Raw genomic sequence first — 21354 nt, 5'->3', positions numbered from 1 at the left:
TTCTCAGCATCAGGATGCTGCTGTCGGTCTTTTGACTGTCGGCATCCCAACTGCCGGTGTTCCATACCTAACCCCCTAGTGAATGAGAGGAGCCATACCAAAGGAACTGTCATTTGCAAATGTGGAAAATGTTTATCTAAAATATAGGGGTGTGATTAGTGTACATGGCCATCTGCTGTGGTAATAGGTCTCAGATGCACATAAAACTCAGCCTCATGGAATCAGTCTATTCCTTTTCAAGTTTTTCTCTGCAAGTTCAGTGCAAGTTTGCAGCTCGCAATGTATGACATCCAGAGCATTGTATGTGTAACATGGAAAAATCTGGACGGCGTATTTGCCTGATGCGAGAAGAGTTGATGCAAGTTTAGTGCGAGTTTCTATGTTCTAGTAAATTTTTAGATTGGTTGAAAGCAAACTCGCCTGTATCTCCCAAAAAATTCAAATTTTTCTACAATCTCAAACCCTATTACATTTACCCCTATAAATTTAAGTGCCTTATTGGCTAGATTGAATTACTGCACACTGTATATTGCTTTAAAGTGCAATGTTAGTGAGTCCTTCTGCGTAAGTGATGTGCTAAACTGTTACTTGTCTATAAGTGATCATGTCTTTCTCTCTGAATTGGTCAATTTAAACTGCATCTCTGCCAAACTGCTGTTTAGGTGACCCTTTTACCTACATCTATTTAAACATCCATATTCATGTAAACTGCAGATTTAATAAATGGTGACGCCTACTATATGAAACATACTGGATGTAGTGGTTATTCAGCTCAATGTCATTTTATTGTGGATAAAAATAATAAACTTTCATAACATATACTCACATGGTTTTCATTTACTTTAAAGTTGTTTCTCATTCCATTATTGCTTAAAAATAAATACATATCATGCAAAGCTTTAGCCATAGTAAAAACTGCTATATACACATGGTAGAGAATAGAATCTTCAACAGAATAGTCGAGATCTTGAAAATCCTTCCAAGTGCAATTTCTAAGTTTAATTTTAATTATAAGTGGTATATATAAATCCTTTATCTGATTGTTAGACCTGCAGTGAAATTGAGTTATCCAGATATCCTCCAGTAATGGGTCAATAGAGTGATTTGATTGATTTACATTATCTAGGAATGTTTCCAATCCAGGGATGTTATATACAGGAAGTGAAAACACAAAAGAGCAATTAACAGTTATGCTCCATTCATAGGGAAAAGTAACCTCTGTTATATATGACCATGAAGCTGGAAAAATAACAGTCTTATCAAAAATAAATTCAGCTATTCTATAGATAAAAAGTAAAAACTGCATTGTATATATGCCACAAATTATTATAATCTCAGCAGTGAAATGATGAATATTCTCAATTAATGAAGTTTCAACAATATTATCAATATTAAATATTTTTAACCTAAATTCAAAACATATCCCATGAGTGGTTAACACCCTGCTCAGCTGTTGGAGCTCCCGCTCTCCAGTGTCATCATCTGAGAAAATTATCCCAACCCAGTTCCAGCCAAAAAGTTGCAATAACTTTACAATTTCCAAAAATTGTATCTGGTCATAGTAAGTTGTTCGAAAAAAACTTGGATAAATCCTTCTGTCACTCAACAGAGGGTCTCTTGTTCCATAACTGATCTAAAATAAAGTAAACATTAATTTATAATTAGTTGACATAACAATCAATTAATCGATTAAAACAAGCAGTTTTAGTTTCCTAAACATTTTTCAAAAATTGTACTATTGTTTATTAATGCTGAGAGGACCTATTTACCATTATGTTACATGATTTGTAAAAATTTGTAGAAACAATTGTCTCTAAAAAAGAAAGTAAGGGAAATTGGTAATTTATAAACAGTGAAAATATGAAGAACAATTTTGAAGAAATATGAAGAAATAAAAGTGCACATTTCTTTCTTTTCATGATTTTAGAAGTTTCCCTTTGTGCATCTACTTCTGGTATAAGAGATGTTCTGTGCATGTTGATAATTGTAAAATAAGACAGTCACTGCAAAATATTAATATTCTCTTGCTTTTGGGTTAGGACCACCCCTAAATTACTCTGTTAAAATAGTACTAAATGGATCAGATTTTATATTTGCATATTGTCACATTAAGTGGACATTAGAATTGTCCTTGCAATCATGACTGCTGTGACAAATTGCTTATTGTTTTTAATGATCTGATTTTAATAATTTTTTCCATATTTGTATTTTGTTTACAGATGCTTTAGTTGCTTAGCAATGGCATCATGCATCCCATGGTGTCTCGTGCTGGATGTCCCAGTCGGATGAGGTCATCGCTCTGTGAGAGCTGGACTCTAGCCAGCAGCGTGATGTGGCGCTCATCGGGGACAGTCAGGTGAGTACAATGTGTGTTTATTGTGTGTAGTTCTGTAGGTATTTATAGATGTGTTTTAGTAGCACTTGTTGTATATGTATCCCTGAAGATGGGGGTTGGCCCCAAAATGTTGGAATAAATTATTATTATCTCACTTGAGAAGTCTGCCGAGTGTCGCATTACTCACCTCTCTCTCTCTCTCTCTCTCTCTCTCTCTCTATATATATATATATATATGCTGAAATGGGAGGCACTCCAGGGACTAATATACGATGTATTTAAATAACCATAAGCCACACACGGCAATGTGTATCGGATACACATTGCCATTTGTGGCTTATGCTTATTTAAATACATTGTATATTAGTCCTTGAAGTGCCTCCCATTTCTACATATTTGTACTTCGTACTTGGGGAGTTGGCAACCGGGCAGGTTGTTTCCAGATTGGGAGTACCGGTCAATGGATCTGTACATATATATATATATATATATATATAAATCCAAAATAACTTACAAAGATTAAAAGAAGACCATAACACCAGTCAAAAGTGTTTACACTTTTGACTGGTGTTATGGTCTTCTTTTGATCTTTGTAAGTCTCTCGAGTGCCGTCCATCTTTGCCTGCATATATATATATATATATATATATATAATTACACCAAACCAGACAGCACTCAGTAGACTTTTCAATCAATGCTTCAAAACATTTTATTGAGGTCCAACGTTTCAGGGTTACCCCTTCGTCAGGGACAGCAGATACAAAATACTTAATGCACAAAACAAACATATATTTCCACAACTAAGATTACAATCGACCTCACCTGAAGGACACCAGTAGTCTGACACATGGAGTTGGACACTTGTGCCCAACGTCGCTGCTCTCCAGATGTCATCAAACTGTACCTCCCTGTGAGTATGAACAGCACCCAGTCACCACACATAAAAACAATGAATACAATTTGGGTGATGGTACCGTCATAGCACTCCCAAATTGGATCAATAAATCAGAACTCCATAGGTATGTTATATGTCTCCTACTTGGTATTTAATTAACAAATGTGACTAGATTAAATCGATGACCTAAGTGCATGACTAAACCTCAACCCAAATGCCCATGAATTAAAATACCAGTAACGATGTGAAGAGGACATCTCAGTATCAATAAGCAAGTGCTTTAGCAAAACAATATCTGTGTAAACAAACATATTAACCCCAGAATAATTATAAATCAATAAAGTGGAGAAGAATACTTGATATAAACTACAAAATATAACTAAAGAAAACATTGGAGCCCTAGTGTTTCTTTTAACCCCTTCAGCGAAATCTTATTAAGAGTGTAAATCCACTTGCTTTCTTATTGCATCAGAATTTTATTCATATTGCCTCCCCTGATAAGAGGGGGGACATGGTCTATTAGGATAGCACTTAATGATGCTACCTTGTGGTTCATCTGTACACAGTGTCGAGAAACAGGTTGCACACTTGTACAGTTCGCTTTGGTCTGTCGTATGACACTACAGTGCAATGCCATGTGCTCCTTAAATTGGTGCTATATTTATAGTATATATATATATATATATATATACAGGGATGTAGTTATGTGACTGATGGACGCAACATATTGGAACATATTTAGAGCTAGCAATGTGCATAGAGAACCAAATTGTCCGTGAGGAAACATATACAATAATGGATGTGACAAATACTTGGAATAAGGACTTTACATCTTGGAGCTTCTGGATGCTACACCCATGAATGAAACAGCACATTTACTGACCCTTATTAAACTAGAATTTGAAGAGTGGAATAAGTGTACATGCAGCTGTGCTGGGTTGGTGAGAGAACTTACTGGAAAAGTGAGCTATCTGCAGGTACAAATGGATGGTTTCAAAGAAGTCTTGAAGGTCATGCTTGCAGAAGCCATGAATGGAACCATCTGTCATACTAAGGCAGGGATGGGAAACCTCCAGCCCATGGGCAGTATACAACCTGCAAGAGTATTTAATTTGGCACGGCCAGCTGTGGCGCTCTCAACCTCAGCCACGCACTCTCCCTCAGCCATGCTGGCTTATATTGCCTGCTCACAGTCCACTGCCTGCTGGAGGATTTATCTGGGCTGGCCAGCTGTGGTGCTCTCCCCCTCAGCCACTATCTCTCCCCCTCAGCCACTCTCTCCGCCTCAGCCGCACTCTCTCCCTTGGCCGCGCTGGCTTAAATTGCCTGCTCACAGTCCACTGCAGACCCATCTTCCGAAATTTGCATTCCGCTGTGGAATACAAAATGGAGATGGACCACCAGTACCAGCTGCTGCTGAAACTGACCATCTCTACCCAACGCAACACAGCCGCGGCCGCTGCTTACACTGATTCCTCCCTCACTCTGCCTCTGACAGCCTGCCGCTCTTCAGGGGAGAGTTGAGTGTTAAGCATCAACACTTGCAAGAAGCTTAAAGCACTTGGATCCAGGGGCCTTCAGCTTTTTCATATCTACCATGCCTCCAGTTTTGATGTTGAAAGGATCATCCGCTAATGTGGATTCCTCTGGCAGACTATGTAATCTCCATAGGGCAGTACCACTGCAAGACTTACCTGCCCAATAAGTATCCTAATAGCTCCATTCGCTCCCCAATACTATATAATATAAATTATTTCCAGCCCACTGTCTTTGTCACATCTTTGCAGCTTTATCCTATAGTAGGAGCTATATGTAATCTCCATTATCTGTCCTGTCTAAAGTCAGAACTTCTGCATCTTTTTTTCAAGTTATAAATAAATTATTTTGTTCAACATGTGAAGCCTTATGTACATTGTTTTTTTTGCTGTTGGGGCCAATGTGCTTTATAATTTTCCCTGTCATTGCCAATGTGCAAGTTTTATGGCCCGCAAATGATTTTATAAAAATCAAAATGGCTCTTGGCAGAAAAAAGGTTTCCCACCCCTGCACTAATGAATAATGTCATTATGCTGGTGGCCAGCCTGATAGAAAAACACATGACCAAACAGTGCAAAAGCAGTACAGGAGGATCACAACTTAGACAATTCACCAGTTGTATCATATCAATTTCCCTATTTGGACATAGAAACCATTTGCATTGCACCCCTTGCCCAACTTTCACACTGCACCAGTTGCATCATCCCAGTTGTCAGCAGAAGCAATAAAAACATGCTACACCAATGTAAGCAGGGGCAAATTGGTCATTATATTTTGCTGGATAAATACTGGTGGGCCGGTCAGTTGTGGAGCCGCTTCTCAATTGTGGCCCTGCCCACCTATTCACGTCACCTGGCTGTTTGTATTTGCATTACTATACACAGGCAGCCCAGCTGTCAGTGCCCGCAGCTGGGCCTCTCTCATGAGAAGAGAGGCCAGCTAGCCTATTAAAGCCCCATCCAAGACACCATCTGTGTTACATACCACAGCAAAATTGAGGAGTTAGGAAGTGTGCAGAGAGCACACCAGCAGATGTGGGTCAGATTGTGCCGGTGGCTGGTGTGGGGTAAGTTGCAGCACCAGGGGCCACCCAGGCAGTCAGCCTGATTGTCTCCTCTACACTCTGTTACTTCCTCAGGCTGTGATTTGTGAAGTTAAAGTTTAATCTCCCAGCCTGGGGAGGGAGCAGAGTGGAGAGGAGACTATTGGGCTTGCTGCTGTCACTTCTTGGTAGCGCAGTAGCAGTGGATTGGTAGAAGGCTAGCCAGAGGCTTCGGGTCAGGAAGATCTGTGCTGGGGATTTATTAAAAATAAAAATTCATGATGAGATGATCCCTGGGCTGGGCTGGCTGCTGGGAGGCTGAGACAGGGAGACTAAAAAGCACTGCATGCATGACTCATTCTCTCTCCTGTCAGGTGACATGACAGGTTGGGCTGGGCTGATCATAGGAAGATGGAATGTGGAGAGATATATCTCTCATCTTTATTAGGGGGAATGCCTGGGGCGGTGGCCCTTGGGGGATTTATGATGATCTGGGAGGGGCGTTATTCTGTATTAATTAGATATGATATGTCTGTGGGGGAGGGTCAGAGGGAACTAAGGGGAGTTGATCTGTCTGAGGGGGAGGGGAGTCTGTTGTGCTAGGGGGAGATGATGACCTGAGAGGGAGGGGGTCTTCTGTACTACAGGGAGATGATAATCTGTCTGTGCTAAGGGGAGATGATCTTTCTGAGGAGCAATTCTGTACTAGGGGGAGATGATGATCTGTCTGAGGGAGATCTGCTGTACATGGGGAGATGATGATCTGTCTGTGGGGAAGGGGCTATTCTGTGCTAAGGGGAGGTTATGATCTCTGTGGAGGAGGGGGACTATTCCGTGCTAAGGGGAGATGATGATCTCTTTGTTAGGGAGGGGGCTGTTATGTGCTAGGGCAGGAGGATGATGCTGGGGAAATGCAGGATGATGGTGCTAGGGAGACGCAAGATGATGGTGCTGTTGTTTCTCAGGCTGGAACATTTATATTGGATAATAAAATCCTCCATTATTTCCATTTAATTGGATACTCCTGTCAGTAACACTTCAGTAAGCTCCACATACACTGTCCAGTTACTGTGGGCTTACTGCATGTTTTCTGGAAAACCTCAGTCACCATCTATGACTTTTTAACACACTGTGTTGACTACAAGTTGAAGCATTTTATCTTTCTATATGGAACTAATACTTCTGCAATAAGACACTTTTTTACTTAGAATTTGCTGCTACATTTTGCAAAACAATTGATACTTTGCATTGCTACAGTGATTCATATCATGCCTATATTGCATTGTAATTTTTTATAAGGTTTTTATTATTGTGGCCAAAATTTATAATATTGTCTGTAATAGTTTTATTTATTTGTGTTTCCCCTTACCTCTTCCTCTCCCTCTTTGTCTTCCTTTGTAATAGTACTATCATTATTTGTTCTTGTTATTGTGTATAGTATCATATGATTTATTTATTATTAATTAGTGACCTCAGTATATGCCTTCATAACCATTTGCGACTTAGGTATTGTTATTTATATCTTGTCATTTCTATACACATTCAGCGCAGATCATACGCACATAGCAATTCTAATAAAGCCATATTAGTGATGCAAATGGTACCAAATGAGCAAATATATTTTATTAATATAAAATTGTTTGATATGGGAAACACATATTTTGTTCTGGCCAAAAACCTTTGTTACTATCTGGTTGAACCTCTGTTACATGCTGATGACATTGGCTTTATTACAACACAAACAGGCGGCTTCCAGACCATGTGATCTTCTGCATGAATAGTGAATACTGACTCAAGACACTGACTGACCATGAAGGATCAATTTCTTTAGAGGTTCCTTGTTGCAGAGTAATCATAAAGGTAGGAAAACTCATTCAAAAGCTTGCTGTGCCTATTCACTAGAGAGAGGGACTGTAGGCATGGCTATCAGCTCCAAGAGTGGTGGGCATGCCCCGTATGACAAAAAAAACAGGGGGAGTGGCTTGCGGGCATGGCATTTTACATTAGAACATACTTCTGTCACAAGGCCACACACATTTTTTTCCAGGGCCTCTTTAAATTCCCAATCTGCCACTGAATGTAAGCATACTTTTAATTAGAAGACCTGACATTTGTAACACTGTATCACAACTTGCCATATCTGGAAAACCAGTGACTTATATACCCTTAAGTATCATCACCACTGTGGTGGACTCATCACCACTGAGGTGGATAACTCTCTGGAAAGTGCATTCAGTGGAAAGATGCATAGCTATGCACAATCCATCTTCCAATAACATATGCTCTAAGACCTGTACCAGAATTGGGCCGTATGTCAATTTAATGATAGTCAACATAAAATACAGATTAATAGGACAACAGGAAAAATAACCGCACAGACCCATATTCCCAAATTTTTCTTCCCAATTTATGAATCACAGTCAAATATATACTTGATGTGAAGGGAGCTGCACCCAGTGACAAAATAAGATACAAGAAAAATAAAAGAAAAAAGTGTTCCTATTATGGGGCACTCACAGACTAATAGTAATTGTTGGCATAACACGTAATGACATTTACACTAAAAAGAGTGTAGAGAAGGCCAATCTAATTTATTATGGACAATGGACCTGATTCAGCAAGCAATGCAAGTGAGAGAACACATACACTCAGCTGATGTTTTCACACTGCCCATGCATTGTACTGCCTGTGCGTGAACTAGCCGCTGCGATAGGGTAAATATACGCAAACCACATGCAGTGTGTATGCAGACCCCTTCTGATACTGATTGACAGGAAGTGACATTTTTGGGTGGGGATGGGGGGTGGTTAGGCGAACGAAGGCGTGCCTGTGCATTGGGACGCTGTTTTAGTGGTGTACATAATTAAGCCAGTGCGGCAATGGACGCAGTGATGAGACTCCGTGCCCACAGGAAGTTGCCAAGATCCTGCGTGAGGTCAGGTCAACCACTATTATTCAAATGTATTCGACGGTTCTCGATGTTACAGATGTTTATCCTATCTTGTGTACTGATCAGGCTTTGAGTAAAGGGAGATAGGTTGCTTAATATGAGGCTGGGCATCTGCATCTTGTGCTCTGGTGTCCCTTGCGAATGCATTGATTAGCATATTCTCGCAGCGGCTGGGTGTGTGCATCTGCTAATGTGCATTTCTTGCTGACTCAGGCCCAATATCAACCCATGAAATTTGTTTTTTTTTCATTGCTGCCTTTAAAAATACTTTAGGAATATTAAAGTGCATTGTAGTTGTTTAAGAAATAGATTTTATCCATAAATAAAAGATAGTTTGAACTCATTATTAGTACTCTCATATTAAGTATTTCCTTGCCACTTAAAAAAAAAACAAGCAGACTCACCGGAATCACATTGATTCCTGCATCTCTCAGGCTTTTACATTTATCCATTATTTCATATTGGAATACATGTATCCAAAGTGGACTTGGCAGTTCTCTGTCTGATCAAAAAAAGGTGAGTTCTGTGATCCAACAACTTTTACACAAATAATTAACTTATATTGATCAATATTTCTAAAGAATATTAGATGGCACTTACCTGTGTATACCCATATACATTTAACAAGTCTGCAATTGGGATGGTGGTGTGAGAGTTGAGATCGCCAATAAAACCGGCTACTCGGCCATGTTCCATACACATGTAATTAGGAACAGTCTTTTTGTGTCCAGTCAATATATGTAATACATCTTCCACAGCTTTACTCTCAGTTCCACAAGAATCATACAGATGATAACCCAGAGTAATATTGGGCAGAATATCTGGGTTTGTATTAATATGATTAATTGCAAAGATAAAAGCTCTTAGATGTCTGTATTCTCTAAGAAGTACACTGTTAACAAAATAGTACATTGACTGCAATTATTATTAATATATATACTTTAAATAAATAATCAGTACCTAGAATTAAAATCTGGACAATATCATTCCTCTCTCACATTCCAGTCCATGAGGTGAGAAAAACCTCTGTCCAGGTCTCCACATGCAAATGGAGAAATATACCTCACTAGCATATCAGTAGCCAGTATGGTTTCCTTTATATAAATCTCTCTTCTCCTGTCTTCTGTCTAGTATCCATTTGTCTGTTCTAGGCAATGACTTCTTTATGGTGCTTCCTGTTGCACCTGTATCAATACTATGTGCTATATGTGAGTTTGCCATCATAACCTCAACTGTGTGCAGTTTGTATATTCTCCCTGCATTTGCATGGGCTTCTTCCAGGTACTCTGGTTTCCTCCACAACTATAAAAATATATTATCAGATTAATTTGATCCCCCAAAAAATAACCCATGTGTGTCTGTGTATACATGTTGTAAGGAATATTGATTGTAAGCTCTGCTGGGGCAGGGACTGATGTGAATGGCCAAATATTTTCTGTAATGCACTGTAGAATATGTGTGAACTATATAAATAAATTGGTAAACTATCTTCTCTATATAGTATAAAATTAAGTCCCTGGTAATCATCTATCTGTTTGTTTGGGCTAATCTTGAGAACCACTAGACAGATTTGAATGCAGTTTTTATTATTCTATAGACCATGTGTCGAGGAAGGTTTAGGTGTAAGAAACATGATTGTATGGCAAAAGAGAGATGAACAGTGAAAATTTCAGTAAGATAGTCATTAATAAAATGGATGCCCAAGTGCTTTCTTGGCTTACGATGCCTAAACCATTAATTATATATCACAACTATGAATTTTATTATATACAATGGAGAGATTTTTAAATATAATATCTGGTTTCTCCAGAAAAATTGAAGTAAGTCTTGTTTACTGATGCAAAATTTCATATATAACATAGAAATATCAGCTAATGAATCTTTGGGTGCTAAAGAGTAACACTCCTTGAGAGATTAAAGTTCTCCACACTGGAGGTTCTTACTCTTTCAATCAAAGCGGTGTGTTTCCCCAGAAATAAAAAATTAAACCACATAAGGTAATATAGTCAAACCTTTTTCAACTTAGGACAAATATATTACAAAATCCATACCAGAAAGTATGGTCTACATAAGAGTTAGACACAAATTGTTATTGGGGTTGGATTAAAATTTCCAGATTCAGGTTGCCTTATAAGCTTATTCTTTTATCTCCAGTTGAAATTCCATACATATAAATGGAAAAATAAACTCTGTATAGTGAAATATGGTTTTATTCATAAAACATAAAGGCACATAAAAACAGAAGGAAATATAATGGCCTCTCACCAGATGTAATGGTCAACTTTGCAAAAAATAGACAAACAGGCATTAGCAGCAGTCCATCAGGCATCCGAGGATACCAACATCCTTGGTTTGAGATCCAAGTTTTCCTTGTTTAAATCCTCTTTCCAATGCATTTTGGTATATTTTTTATCTTTCTCAATGCATACTGAGGATGCCAACATCATGGGTTTAAGTGAAGGTGTTGATTTTATTATTTTTCAAAATTATTTTTTTATTAAAAAAAAGGGAACTGCAATGGGCATTGTTTCACTCCATGTTATTCAAACATCTTTATGGGGAGATGGGAGGAAATTACAGTATGGAAAAATAACCCCAACGAGGCAAACCAAGTGTCCTGGAAAATATATATTGATGATATTTTATTTATATGGAAGGGTGACCGAGATATTTTAGAAGAATTTTTCACTTATCTAAACACCAAGAATATTAATATTGCTTTAACCTTTGATGTTAGTAAGGAAAGTGTGAATTTTTTAGATTTTTATAGAAGTTGGACAAATTAAAAAGGAAAATTTTGTAAAACCTACAGATTCCTGGACATACATCAATCAAAAAAGTTGCCATCACAAGAATTGGTTGGACACAATCCCAAAGGGACAATTTAAAAGAGTTAAAAGAAACTGCTCAGATCAGACCACTTTTTATCTCCCAGGCAAAGGAAATGGATGAGAATTTTGTGGCCTGTGGATATAAACAGGAAGTCCATACATCTTTAGAAATGGTTAAGGATCTTAACAGAGATGAGTTTATTAAAAATGTAAGGATAAGAAAGATGATAGATTGAAATGGTCTTTTGTCTCAAACTATTTGTAACAGGTTAAAAATATCATCAACAAACACTGGTTACTTTAAAAAGATCCAATTATATGAAATGATATACTGGAAACACCAGTATGTATTTTTCAAAAAGTTACTAATTTTAAGAACTAAATTAGTAAGAAGTCTATGTCCACCCTCACCCAAACCTTCTATAGTTACATCTGAAGGTTTTTGTAGATGTGGGGGTTGCATTGGTAATAAAAAAGTGGCAATTTTTATTAAAAACAAAAAAAATGGTATTAAAGGTTTCATTACCTTCCGTATGAATAATGTGATCTTTTGTATCGAATGTTCCAGCAATAAATTTTATGCAGGAAGACTATTAAAAGTTAGAATAAGTGAACATTTACACCACATAAAGAAGGGACTGAAGTCCCATGCACTATCCATGTACTTTAAAGAGGTTCACCAAAGTTATTCCAAACATATTTAAAATTTTTATGATCTTAAAAAAATAATTCCGGGACCCAGATCTAATAACATCAATTAAATTTTGGTTAAGTGTGAAATTAATTTTAGCTTTAATTATAAACCCTTATCCCCAATGGTCTCAATAAAGATTTTGAGATTAAGTGGTTTTTATGATAATTTTTAAAGTTCCTTTTTTACTATTACAACAATACTTTTTAAATAACTGTTTTTAAATATTGTTTTATTGTTTTTATATGATATTAAACAATCCATCAGTATATATTTGGACTATCCCAAAATGGGGACCACCTCAATTGAGGACATTGCTATAAGAATAGAATGACTATATAAAATACTCCTGTTTACCCGGTGAAACCGGAAGTACGCCAGCAACAGTTCTATAAGAACACAGCAGAATCCTGTTAGGGGAAAGAGATCCCAAAAGACATAGATAGCACATTGCATACCAGCCGGAACAAATAATTCTGTGCCATGGGGACCACTATAATGGGGACACAGAGACACTTCACTTCCTGTGTTTAACCGGAAATCTGATAATAGTGGGAAATCCTCTAGCCCTGATGGATGGAAGAAAACATGGAGTGGGGAATTGGAAAGGTTTTTTGGGGAATTATGTAATGGATAGAGAATCCATGTCTGGAAAAAGGTAAGAATGGACAGGGATTAAAAGGGGTATATAAACCCATGATGTTAGCATCCTCAGTATGCCTTGAAAAAGATAAAACCATATTGAAACAAGGAAAATTTGGCTCTCAAACCAAGTACGTTGGAAGTGATATCCTGGGATGCCTGATGGACTGCTGCTAATGCCTGTTTGTCTACTGCAAAGTGGAATATTACATCTGGTGAGGGCCATAATATTTCCTTCTGTTTTTATGTGCCAATATTTTTTATGATTAAAACCGTATTACACTCTATGGAGTTTCTCTTTCCATTTATATGTATGGAATTTCAACTGGAGATAAAGGAATGCGGTTATAAGGCAACCTAAATCTGGGAATTTTAACATACCTATATATGTCCTAAGTGGATAAAGGTTTGACTATAATACCCTATGTGGTTTCATATGTTTTTTTCTGGGGAAACAAGTCACATTGATTGAAAGAGGAAGATCCCCAGTGTGGAAAACTTTAATCTCTCAAGCAGTGTTACTGTCTAGCACCCGAAGATTCAATTGCTGATATTTCTATGTTATAAATGTTTTTTTTTGGGGTGTTGTGGTGAAACTACCACACCAATTGATCTTTGGGCTGCTGTATCTGTGTGCACTGGTCTCTGTCTTGTTTATTTTCAGTTGACACTTTTTTTAACCATTTGTCATGATCCTGGGCAGAATCTTAGATACCACAATCTGGATCAGTTGGTCATGACACCGGTGCACCTCAGTTACTTACCAAAATGTACAATTTTTATTGCCACCATGAAAACTACCTCTGGAGCCTTTCCATTATCTGAACAATTGTTAATAAATCACCTTCAGTTACACACATGTATGTACAGTATTATGTGCCTCACAAGATTGCAAGTTAAATAAGAATCACAGAGAATATGCTAGATTGAATGAGTTTAATCCACAAAATATGTTCAATCTTTAGTTACATCAGCGTGCGGGGGTAACAAAAAACCTGACGTGTTTCTCTGCCTGCAATGACCGGCTGTTTCCTCAGAGGTCACCTCCACATGCTGATGTACCCGGGACTATTTCATTGCATCCATTCTGCCGACTCTGGTATCATCATCACACGATGGGATTACTTTCCATTCATTAGACACATTCTGTGCTACAGCGATCTGTGTGTTTTAATGCTACACAGCCGTCCTCCACTCCACGTGTGATGGCATAGACATCGGCACACATCAGACATCAAGGATCCCCTTACTGGATGATTTAGGAGAGGCCTCTCCCAGATCTACGCTGTTCCAGCATTATTACAGTACCAATACTGTCTGCTAGCATGGAGACTGTGTCAAGTCACATTGTGGTGGACCATACATATCCCCAGATGTGATATATTTTGCAGACTATTTTCATTATGCATTAAATGCATTTATTTGAAATTGGATAACCACTTGGTTGTTTTTTCCTTACTGATTTAATTTTGTTATCCAAAGATACATTTAATAGAGCACAATTTTTTGCTTTCTGTGAGACATTGAACAAATTATTTTATTAATTTGGAAAATAATTGTTTCTTGGTTTTATCCTGTGGCCACAGTGCTTTTTAAATTGATTCTTTTTCATTGGGATATCCCTTTTCTATTTGTTTTTCCCCAATCTGTTCATTTTTGTATCCATTTTTATCCCACTCATTTCTACTTCTTTATGTCGACACCATTTTTTTGTATTTGATTTTTAGCTATTCCAAATTTATATATTAAATACATTATCAGTGACTTTTAGCACTCCCAGTTATTATTTTTTTTTTGCAAAGGTTTCTATAGGGGTCAGCCACCCCTTCCTGGTGAGCTGCTTTTAGATCCAGGACATTAGAGCATTATTGAAGCACCCACCCTCTCTCTTCTTTAGACACAATATAAGGAACACAGCAAGAACAAATAGACACAGGGTATGGAAAACAGACAGAACTTATATTTGCAGTGCTGCTAAGATGGTTACTGTAGAGCTGGCAGCTCTGTGAAGCATAGGGGGAGGGCTGCAGGTGGAAGAGCAGAGCACACTCTAGAGGGTTCCTCCTATTCCATTTATGTTGAAGCCCTAAAGTACAGCCACAGCGCTGCTGATTGGCTTTTGCCCTACATTCTGGATTCCTGCTGCCTGTGGGACCAGAAGGTCAATCTTCCAGTTGTTTATTCCCACATGTCAGCAAAGGGTCCTCAATCCACAGTTTTAAATACAGTTATGTATTCAACTATATTCATTTATATATACAGTTTTGAAATTCTTACAGCAGGGCTGGTTCTAGAACAAGTGGAGTCCAGGGTGAGAATTTCCTTTGGTGGACCGCTCCCCGCACACACTTACTGCCACGTAGTCTCACACATACTCATTGCCCCCTTAACCTCACACACACACTGCCCCCATAACCTCATACATGCATGCTTCCCCTGTAGACTCACCCTAATTGCTTCCATAGCCTCAAACTTATTGACCCCACTGCCTCATGCATGCTGCCCCCATAGCCTTACACACACATACTGCTCCCTAACAGATCAAGCTGCCACAACCTCACAGGTCACACTGCCCCCATGCCAAAGAACACCTTCATCGATCATGCTGCCCCCACTTTAGAGATCACACAGACCCCCCTTAGAGATCACACTGCACTAACACTTAGCCCCCCTCAGAGATCACACTGCCCCCCACAGGCCCACCTCAGTTGTTTACAATGCTCCTGCACACAGCCACTACTCAGATCACACTGCACCCACACACAGGCCACAATCAAAGATCACATTTCCCCAAAACACAGGCCCCCCTCACATTTCACACAATCCCCACATACCACGCCAACAGAGAACATACTGTGCCATAATACAGCCCCCCCTCAGATATCACTGCCCCCACACACAGGCCACCCTCACAAATCACACTGCTCCTGCACACAGCCCCCCTCAGAGACCACACTGTCCCCACACACAGGCCAACCTCAGAGATCACACTGCCCCCATAGACAGGCCACCCTCAGAGATCTCACTGCCCCCCACAAGCTCTTTTACAGATCAAACTGTGCCCAAACACATCCCCCCTTATAGATCACACTGCCCCCACATATGGGATGCAGTCAGGAAGCCGACAGTCGAAATACTGACCACAGGCTTCCCGACTGGCATATCCCGGCAAGGTACTATTGATAGGCATCGAAATCCCAATGCCTGTCATTAACCCTATGCTGGGAGACCGAAGCCCAGCATACTGAATGAAGGCAAGCTGGGTGGCAGCAGCGGACAGCCGTAGGGGGGAGGGTTAGGTTAGGGGCTCCTTAGGGGACTTAGGGTTATGCACCCCCAGGAGGGTTAGGGTTAGGCTAGGGGAAGGGGGGTTAGGGTTAGGCTCCCCCAGGACAGTTAGGTTTAGGGTGCTGGGGGGGAGTTAGGTTTAGGCACCCCTGGGGGGAGGTTAGGGTTAGGCACATGGGGTGAGGTTAGGGTTAGGCACCCATAAAGGAGGGTTGGGGTGGAAAGGTTATATATAGATTAGATACTTACCATGTCAGGATCTTGTCCTGTCAAACTTCTGGCAACTATATTACATCCGCCGGGCTAACATCTGCTGGGATATCATACCAATCCTCCACATATAGCCCCCCTTAGAGATCTCACTGCCCCCCACAAGCTCCCTCACAGATAAAATTGTGCCCTTACACATCCCCCCTCACAGATCACATGGCCCCTACACACAGACCCCCCTTTACAATTCACACTGCCCCCACATAGAGGCATTCCTCACAGATCACACCAACCCTTCCTCACAGATTACACTGCCCCCACTCACAGATCCCCCTTCCCAATTCACACTGCCCACACACACAGGCCACTCTCAGAGATCACACTGGTCTGTATCCTTGCATGTCACACTGCCCCCACACACAGGCTACTGCTTAGAGTTTATACTGCTCCACACACATGCTGCCATCTCACACATCACACTGTCCCAAAACACAAGACCCCTTCCCTCACAGATTGCACTCCCCCACCTCAGAGCCCCCTTCTCAAAGAGCACACTACCAATATATACATGCACCCCCTTCCTATAGATCATACTGCCCCCCCCATACACTGGCTCCACCTCCACCAATCATGGTCCATGAAATCTCGCACCTGATTGTGGACAGTAAAGCCCTGCCCCCACATTCATAACTCAGAAAGTGGCATGGATTGAAATAAGTAGGGTCACCAGGGAATTACACAGAAAAATGTGGGTTGCAGATGCACATTTTAAGCACTAAGAATACTAAATATCAAAATATATAATGTATAATAAACTAACATTTACATGGTTTTCTCATAAGGTTCTTAGTACATGTTTGCCCACCAACCACATCTCAGTGAACCTTATCAGGTCGGTCCTTAACACAGTGTATACATTTATCAAGGACTTACCTTTAATAGTGCCCATTACATGTGTGTACTGCAATGCACAGTACCATTACTAATTAAAATCACCAGGGACAGGTAAGAGGAGTGCCAGCCCAGGAGAAGGGGTCTCACCAACCAGGAAAGTACCCAGCTTCCCAGCAGCCCAATCCAAGCCTGGAGATTATACACAGTTATATAAACAATCCTTAGATCTCAAAGATGGACATATATGGTAATTTGACCCACTTTTCTGGCCTGACTGGATTCAAAGGACTCAGGGCTTGTAAACTACAGTATATCCATCAGCTCTTGTGTAACACAAATTTTGTTCAGCTATAGGGCATCAAATATAGGTTGCTTTATCACACAAAGTTTAGGAAATATAATTTCTGGTGATTATTTCTGGTCCTATTCAATGCAGCGTTTTTATTTCATTTATGTGAAAATCAATTATTTAATTTCAATGGGTCAAATTCCTGATAAGAGTCTGCTTTGGCATGACAATAAATAAAGCACAGGGAGAGACACTAAGGGGAAATTAAATTGCAGGTGAAGGGCACAAATTGCCATTGCAACAGGTTTTATCACCAGGCACCGCAGACCGTCTTGCACCCTTCAGCCAGTCGGCCGAATGTCCAATTCACTTAAAAGTGCTCACTACCCCATGGAGTAGCAAACACTTTTGTGCGAGAACTTGCTACCATAAACTGTGGTGGCTTTCCATGCAGATTCGGCAATTCAAATGTATTTGTTCTTAATTGAATTACCCCAAAAAATGTGCCCCAAGTTGACCTACAGATGTGTCCTATTACATCTTTGCTCATAGCATAGCATAGCATTTTGGCTTCCCTACCACAGCATGTAAATACGCATTATGTCATGGCGTGGCATACTGTATGCTGCAATAGAATACACACCATACAATACTCAGTTTAACCACTAGGTGGAGAATTCTCCATGGATGAAAACTACAGTACTGAATACAATACTGTAGCAGTGGATGGTGACTCTTGAGAGACTGGCCAATCATGTTCAGGCAGTGTAAACAGTCACTCCTCCAGGGGACGCTGCTTGAAATGATCACTTTGTGTCAAGACTAAGTCGCTATAGACATAAGATAAGTTAAGGTTTAATACACTTAAAGTACAGTACTCTGCTCAACTTCATGTATTGCTCTACACTTTCCTCATCCCTTTATCTCTATGGTATGCCTCATATCTGCATTAGACTCTAAACCACTATTGACATAGGGCCTGATTCAGTAGCAATTGCAACTTCGATTATACATGCAATTGGATGATTATTGCAATCTACATGTTTGTGCATCACAATGCAAATGCGAGAACCCTCCACTGCGATGGGGAATTAAACAAGCCCCTAGCTGAGGAAGTGCATGCCATTTCATTTCAGATATTATCAATCTTGTTCTTGAAATAGGAAGCAAGTTCTTGTGCACTGATAGTAGCAGGTGGGTTGGATGACAAAGGGGTAAAAAGTGATTTAAATGTATTAAAAAGTTGCTTGTGGTTAGAGGCTTGGGCAGAGATGACAGATTGGATATATGTTTTTTTGGCATTAACCAGTGCATTACGATAAGAGTGGTAGATAGTCTTATATGTGGGGAAGTCACTAAGAGTATGTGATTTTAGCCACTGATGTTCTACTTTACGTGAGAGTTTTTGTAGGTGTCTTGTGAATTTGGAATGTTGCGGTTGACATTTAAATCTATGCAGAGTGTGATGGGTAGCTGGAGCTACTTCATCAAGAACTAGTTTTTGGGTCTGGTTCAGGTGTGATACAGCAGTCTCAGGAGAAGTGAAATTATAAATAGATAAGAGTGATTGTTGCAGAGAGATGGATAGTTGTTCAAAATGAATAGCATTAATATATCAGCTGGTTTGAGGAGGTTTGGTTGATTTAATTGGCATTGAGATTGATGTAATGGTGGAATGTGTGCAGGTGATAAGGTTTTGTTCTGAGAGAGGGAAAAGTGAATTTGTGAAATCAGAAACTGAGCACAGTCTTGTAAATACAAGATCAAGGCAGTGGCCATCTTGATGAGTAGAGGAGTCAGTCCATTGGGAGATGCCAAGAGAGGATGTTAAAGAAATAAGTTTGGAGGCATGAGGGTATTGTGGACTGTCAATGGGGATATTGAAATCACCCATTATGTTGGTGGAGTTGTCAGAAGAATGGAAGTGAGTGAGCCAGGAAGAAAAATGTTCCAGAAATTGATTGGGTGGTCCAGGTGGGCGATAGATAGCAGCAATGAGCAGAGAGAAAGGGGTGAAGGTCGTAATAGAATGTCCTTCAAATGATGCAAATGTAAGGGGATGGTATTTGTGGACTAACTGCGTATGTAAAAGACTGGGACAGTAGTATTCCTACTCCACCTCCTTTACTATTACCAGGTTTGAAGTGTAGGCCACCATGTGGGAGTGCTGCAAGGGAGGAAGTGTCTGTTTGTGTGAGATATGTTTCTGTTATTGCATGAAGATTGAGGTTAATTGAAATAAAGCGGTCGTGGATGGATGTTAGTTTGTTGCAGATAGAGCATGCATTCAATAAGGCACATTTTAGTGTTTTGGAGGGTGATGGGAGGCATGTGATGTGTCTGAGGTTTATTGGATTTAAATTCTGTTGTGAGTAGGGCACGTAGGTAGGGCCTGGATTTGTTGATATGTCACAAGGTAATAAAAGTAGAAGGAGAGAGATATAGATATAGTTGTAGGTTTTGTATGAAAGTTTTTTATGGTGACAGGTTGTGGAGTTTATTGTCAATTTTATAAAAATAAGTAAATAGCTCATGTGTGTTCACATCAGGGGAGTAGATTACTGAGGCTGCAATGTGTACAGAGGGGTGAGCTGCAGGGAGTATAAAGGATATAATAGCCCTAAAGAAGATGCCATGGAGTGAAATAAGAATGAATAATATTTAGCACATGATGATTTTGAATAAAAAGAGAAAATTCTTAGAATACAAAATAAATGTAATGTTCATTTAGAAATGACCTGCTTTTTGATGTTGATTAATGTTTGTTCAACTGTTTTTTAACTGTTCATTTAGGATACTTTCTGCATAGGAGACCTCGTGTATGGGATACACAGCTCATTCAAGCACAGCTCCCTATGATCTTACTAGTAATATATACTGTGGCTGATTAAAACTGGCTACATCTGAGCATATCCAGCTGACCTAAGGTGTTAAATTGCCCTGTGTTTGATTATGTAACAAAAGCCCAGTATGCCATCATAATCTAAGCTTCACAGAACACTTTTCAAAAATAGGTAATGACTATTGCAACAATTTAAGATATCACATACATTTAAATAAGTTGAATGAATAAAGTTCAGAGTATGTAGATTGCAGGAGGGTAGATATCAGATCAGTGAGGTGAGAAAAAGAAGATGGTTAGGTCCAAATAAATGAAAAATGTTCAACTGTTCATTTTGGATACTTTGTGCATAGGATACCTAGTGCATGGGATGTACTGCTCATTTGAGCACAGTAGGGTCACTATATACATTTATTAAACATGGTAAAGTTCTCTGACTGTTTAAAGAGGAACTTTTGAAAGAAATATTGTCTAAATACACAAGTATTTATTTTAGAAGGCATAGCATTTATTTCAAAAATAAACACTTTGCCTTTAAGGACAAGCATTATATGAAGCACTCTGGAACTATGATGGGCACAGGGTTTCCCCTCAGTTTAGCAAATATTTTCATGGGCTTGTTGGAGGAGCACAATGTTTGGCAAGAGCTGGGGGTGGGCCTCATGTCTTATCATCGGTATAAAGATGATGTTAATTTTGTATGGAGGAGCAGTTTGAATACCCTCTCCAAGTTCCAGGAGTATCTAAATAATGATCATTAGGATTGTCCTTAATTACTCCATTGATAATGCGCAAGTACATTTTTTGGACCTTACTGTGTATATTGCTCAATCCAAAATCTGTACCAAAAACTTTTTTAAACCCACAGACAGCAATTAATTTATAGGTAATGATGGCAGCTATCATCCT

At 39.4% G+C, this 21354-nt stretch overlaps 1 protein-coding gene across 1 annotated transcript in view; it reads right to left on the bottom strand.

The window, feature by feature from the left end:
* Positions 1–699: 699 nt before the first annotated feature.
* Positions 700–21354, bottom strand: part of LOC148479280 (extracellular calcium-sensing receptor-like) — a 28065-nt gene continuing 7410 nt past the window's right edge. Inside the window, 3 exon segments of the mRNA XM_088454696.1 lie at positions 700–804; positions 806–1633; positions 9359–9650. Of these exon segments, the coding sequence (XP_088310822.1) occupies positions 700–804; positions 806–1633; positions 9359–9650 (1225 nt within the window).

Source organism: Taudactylus pleione, unplaced genomic scaffold (genome assembly GCF_031769625.1).
Source record: "Taudactylus pleione unplaced genomic scaffold, aTauple2 ptg000627l, whole genome shotgun sequence".
In the NCBI taxonomy this organism is placed as follows: domain Eukaryota; kingdom Metazoa; phylum Chordata; class Amphibia; order Anura; family Myobatrachidae; genus Taudactylus; species Taudactylus pleione.
Note: the sequence above shows the minus strand (reverse complement) of the source record. Positions and strands in the feature narration are given on the sequence as shown.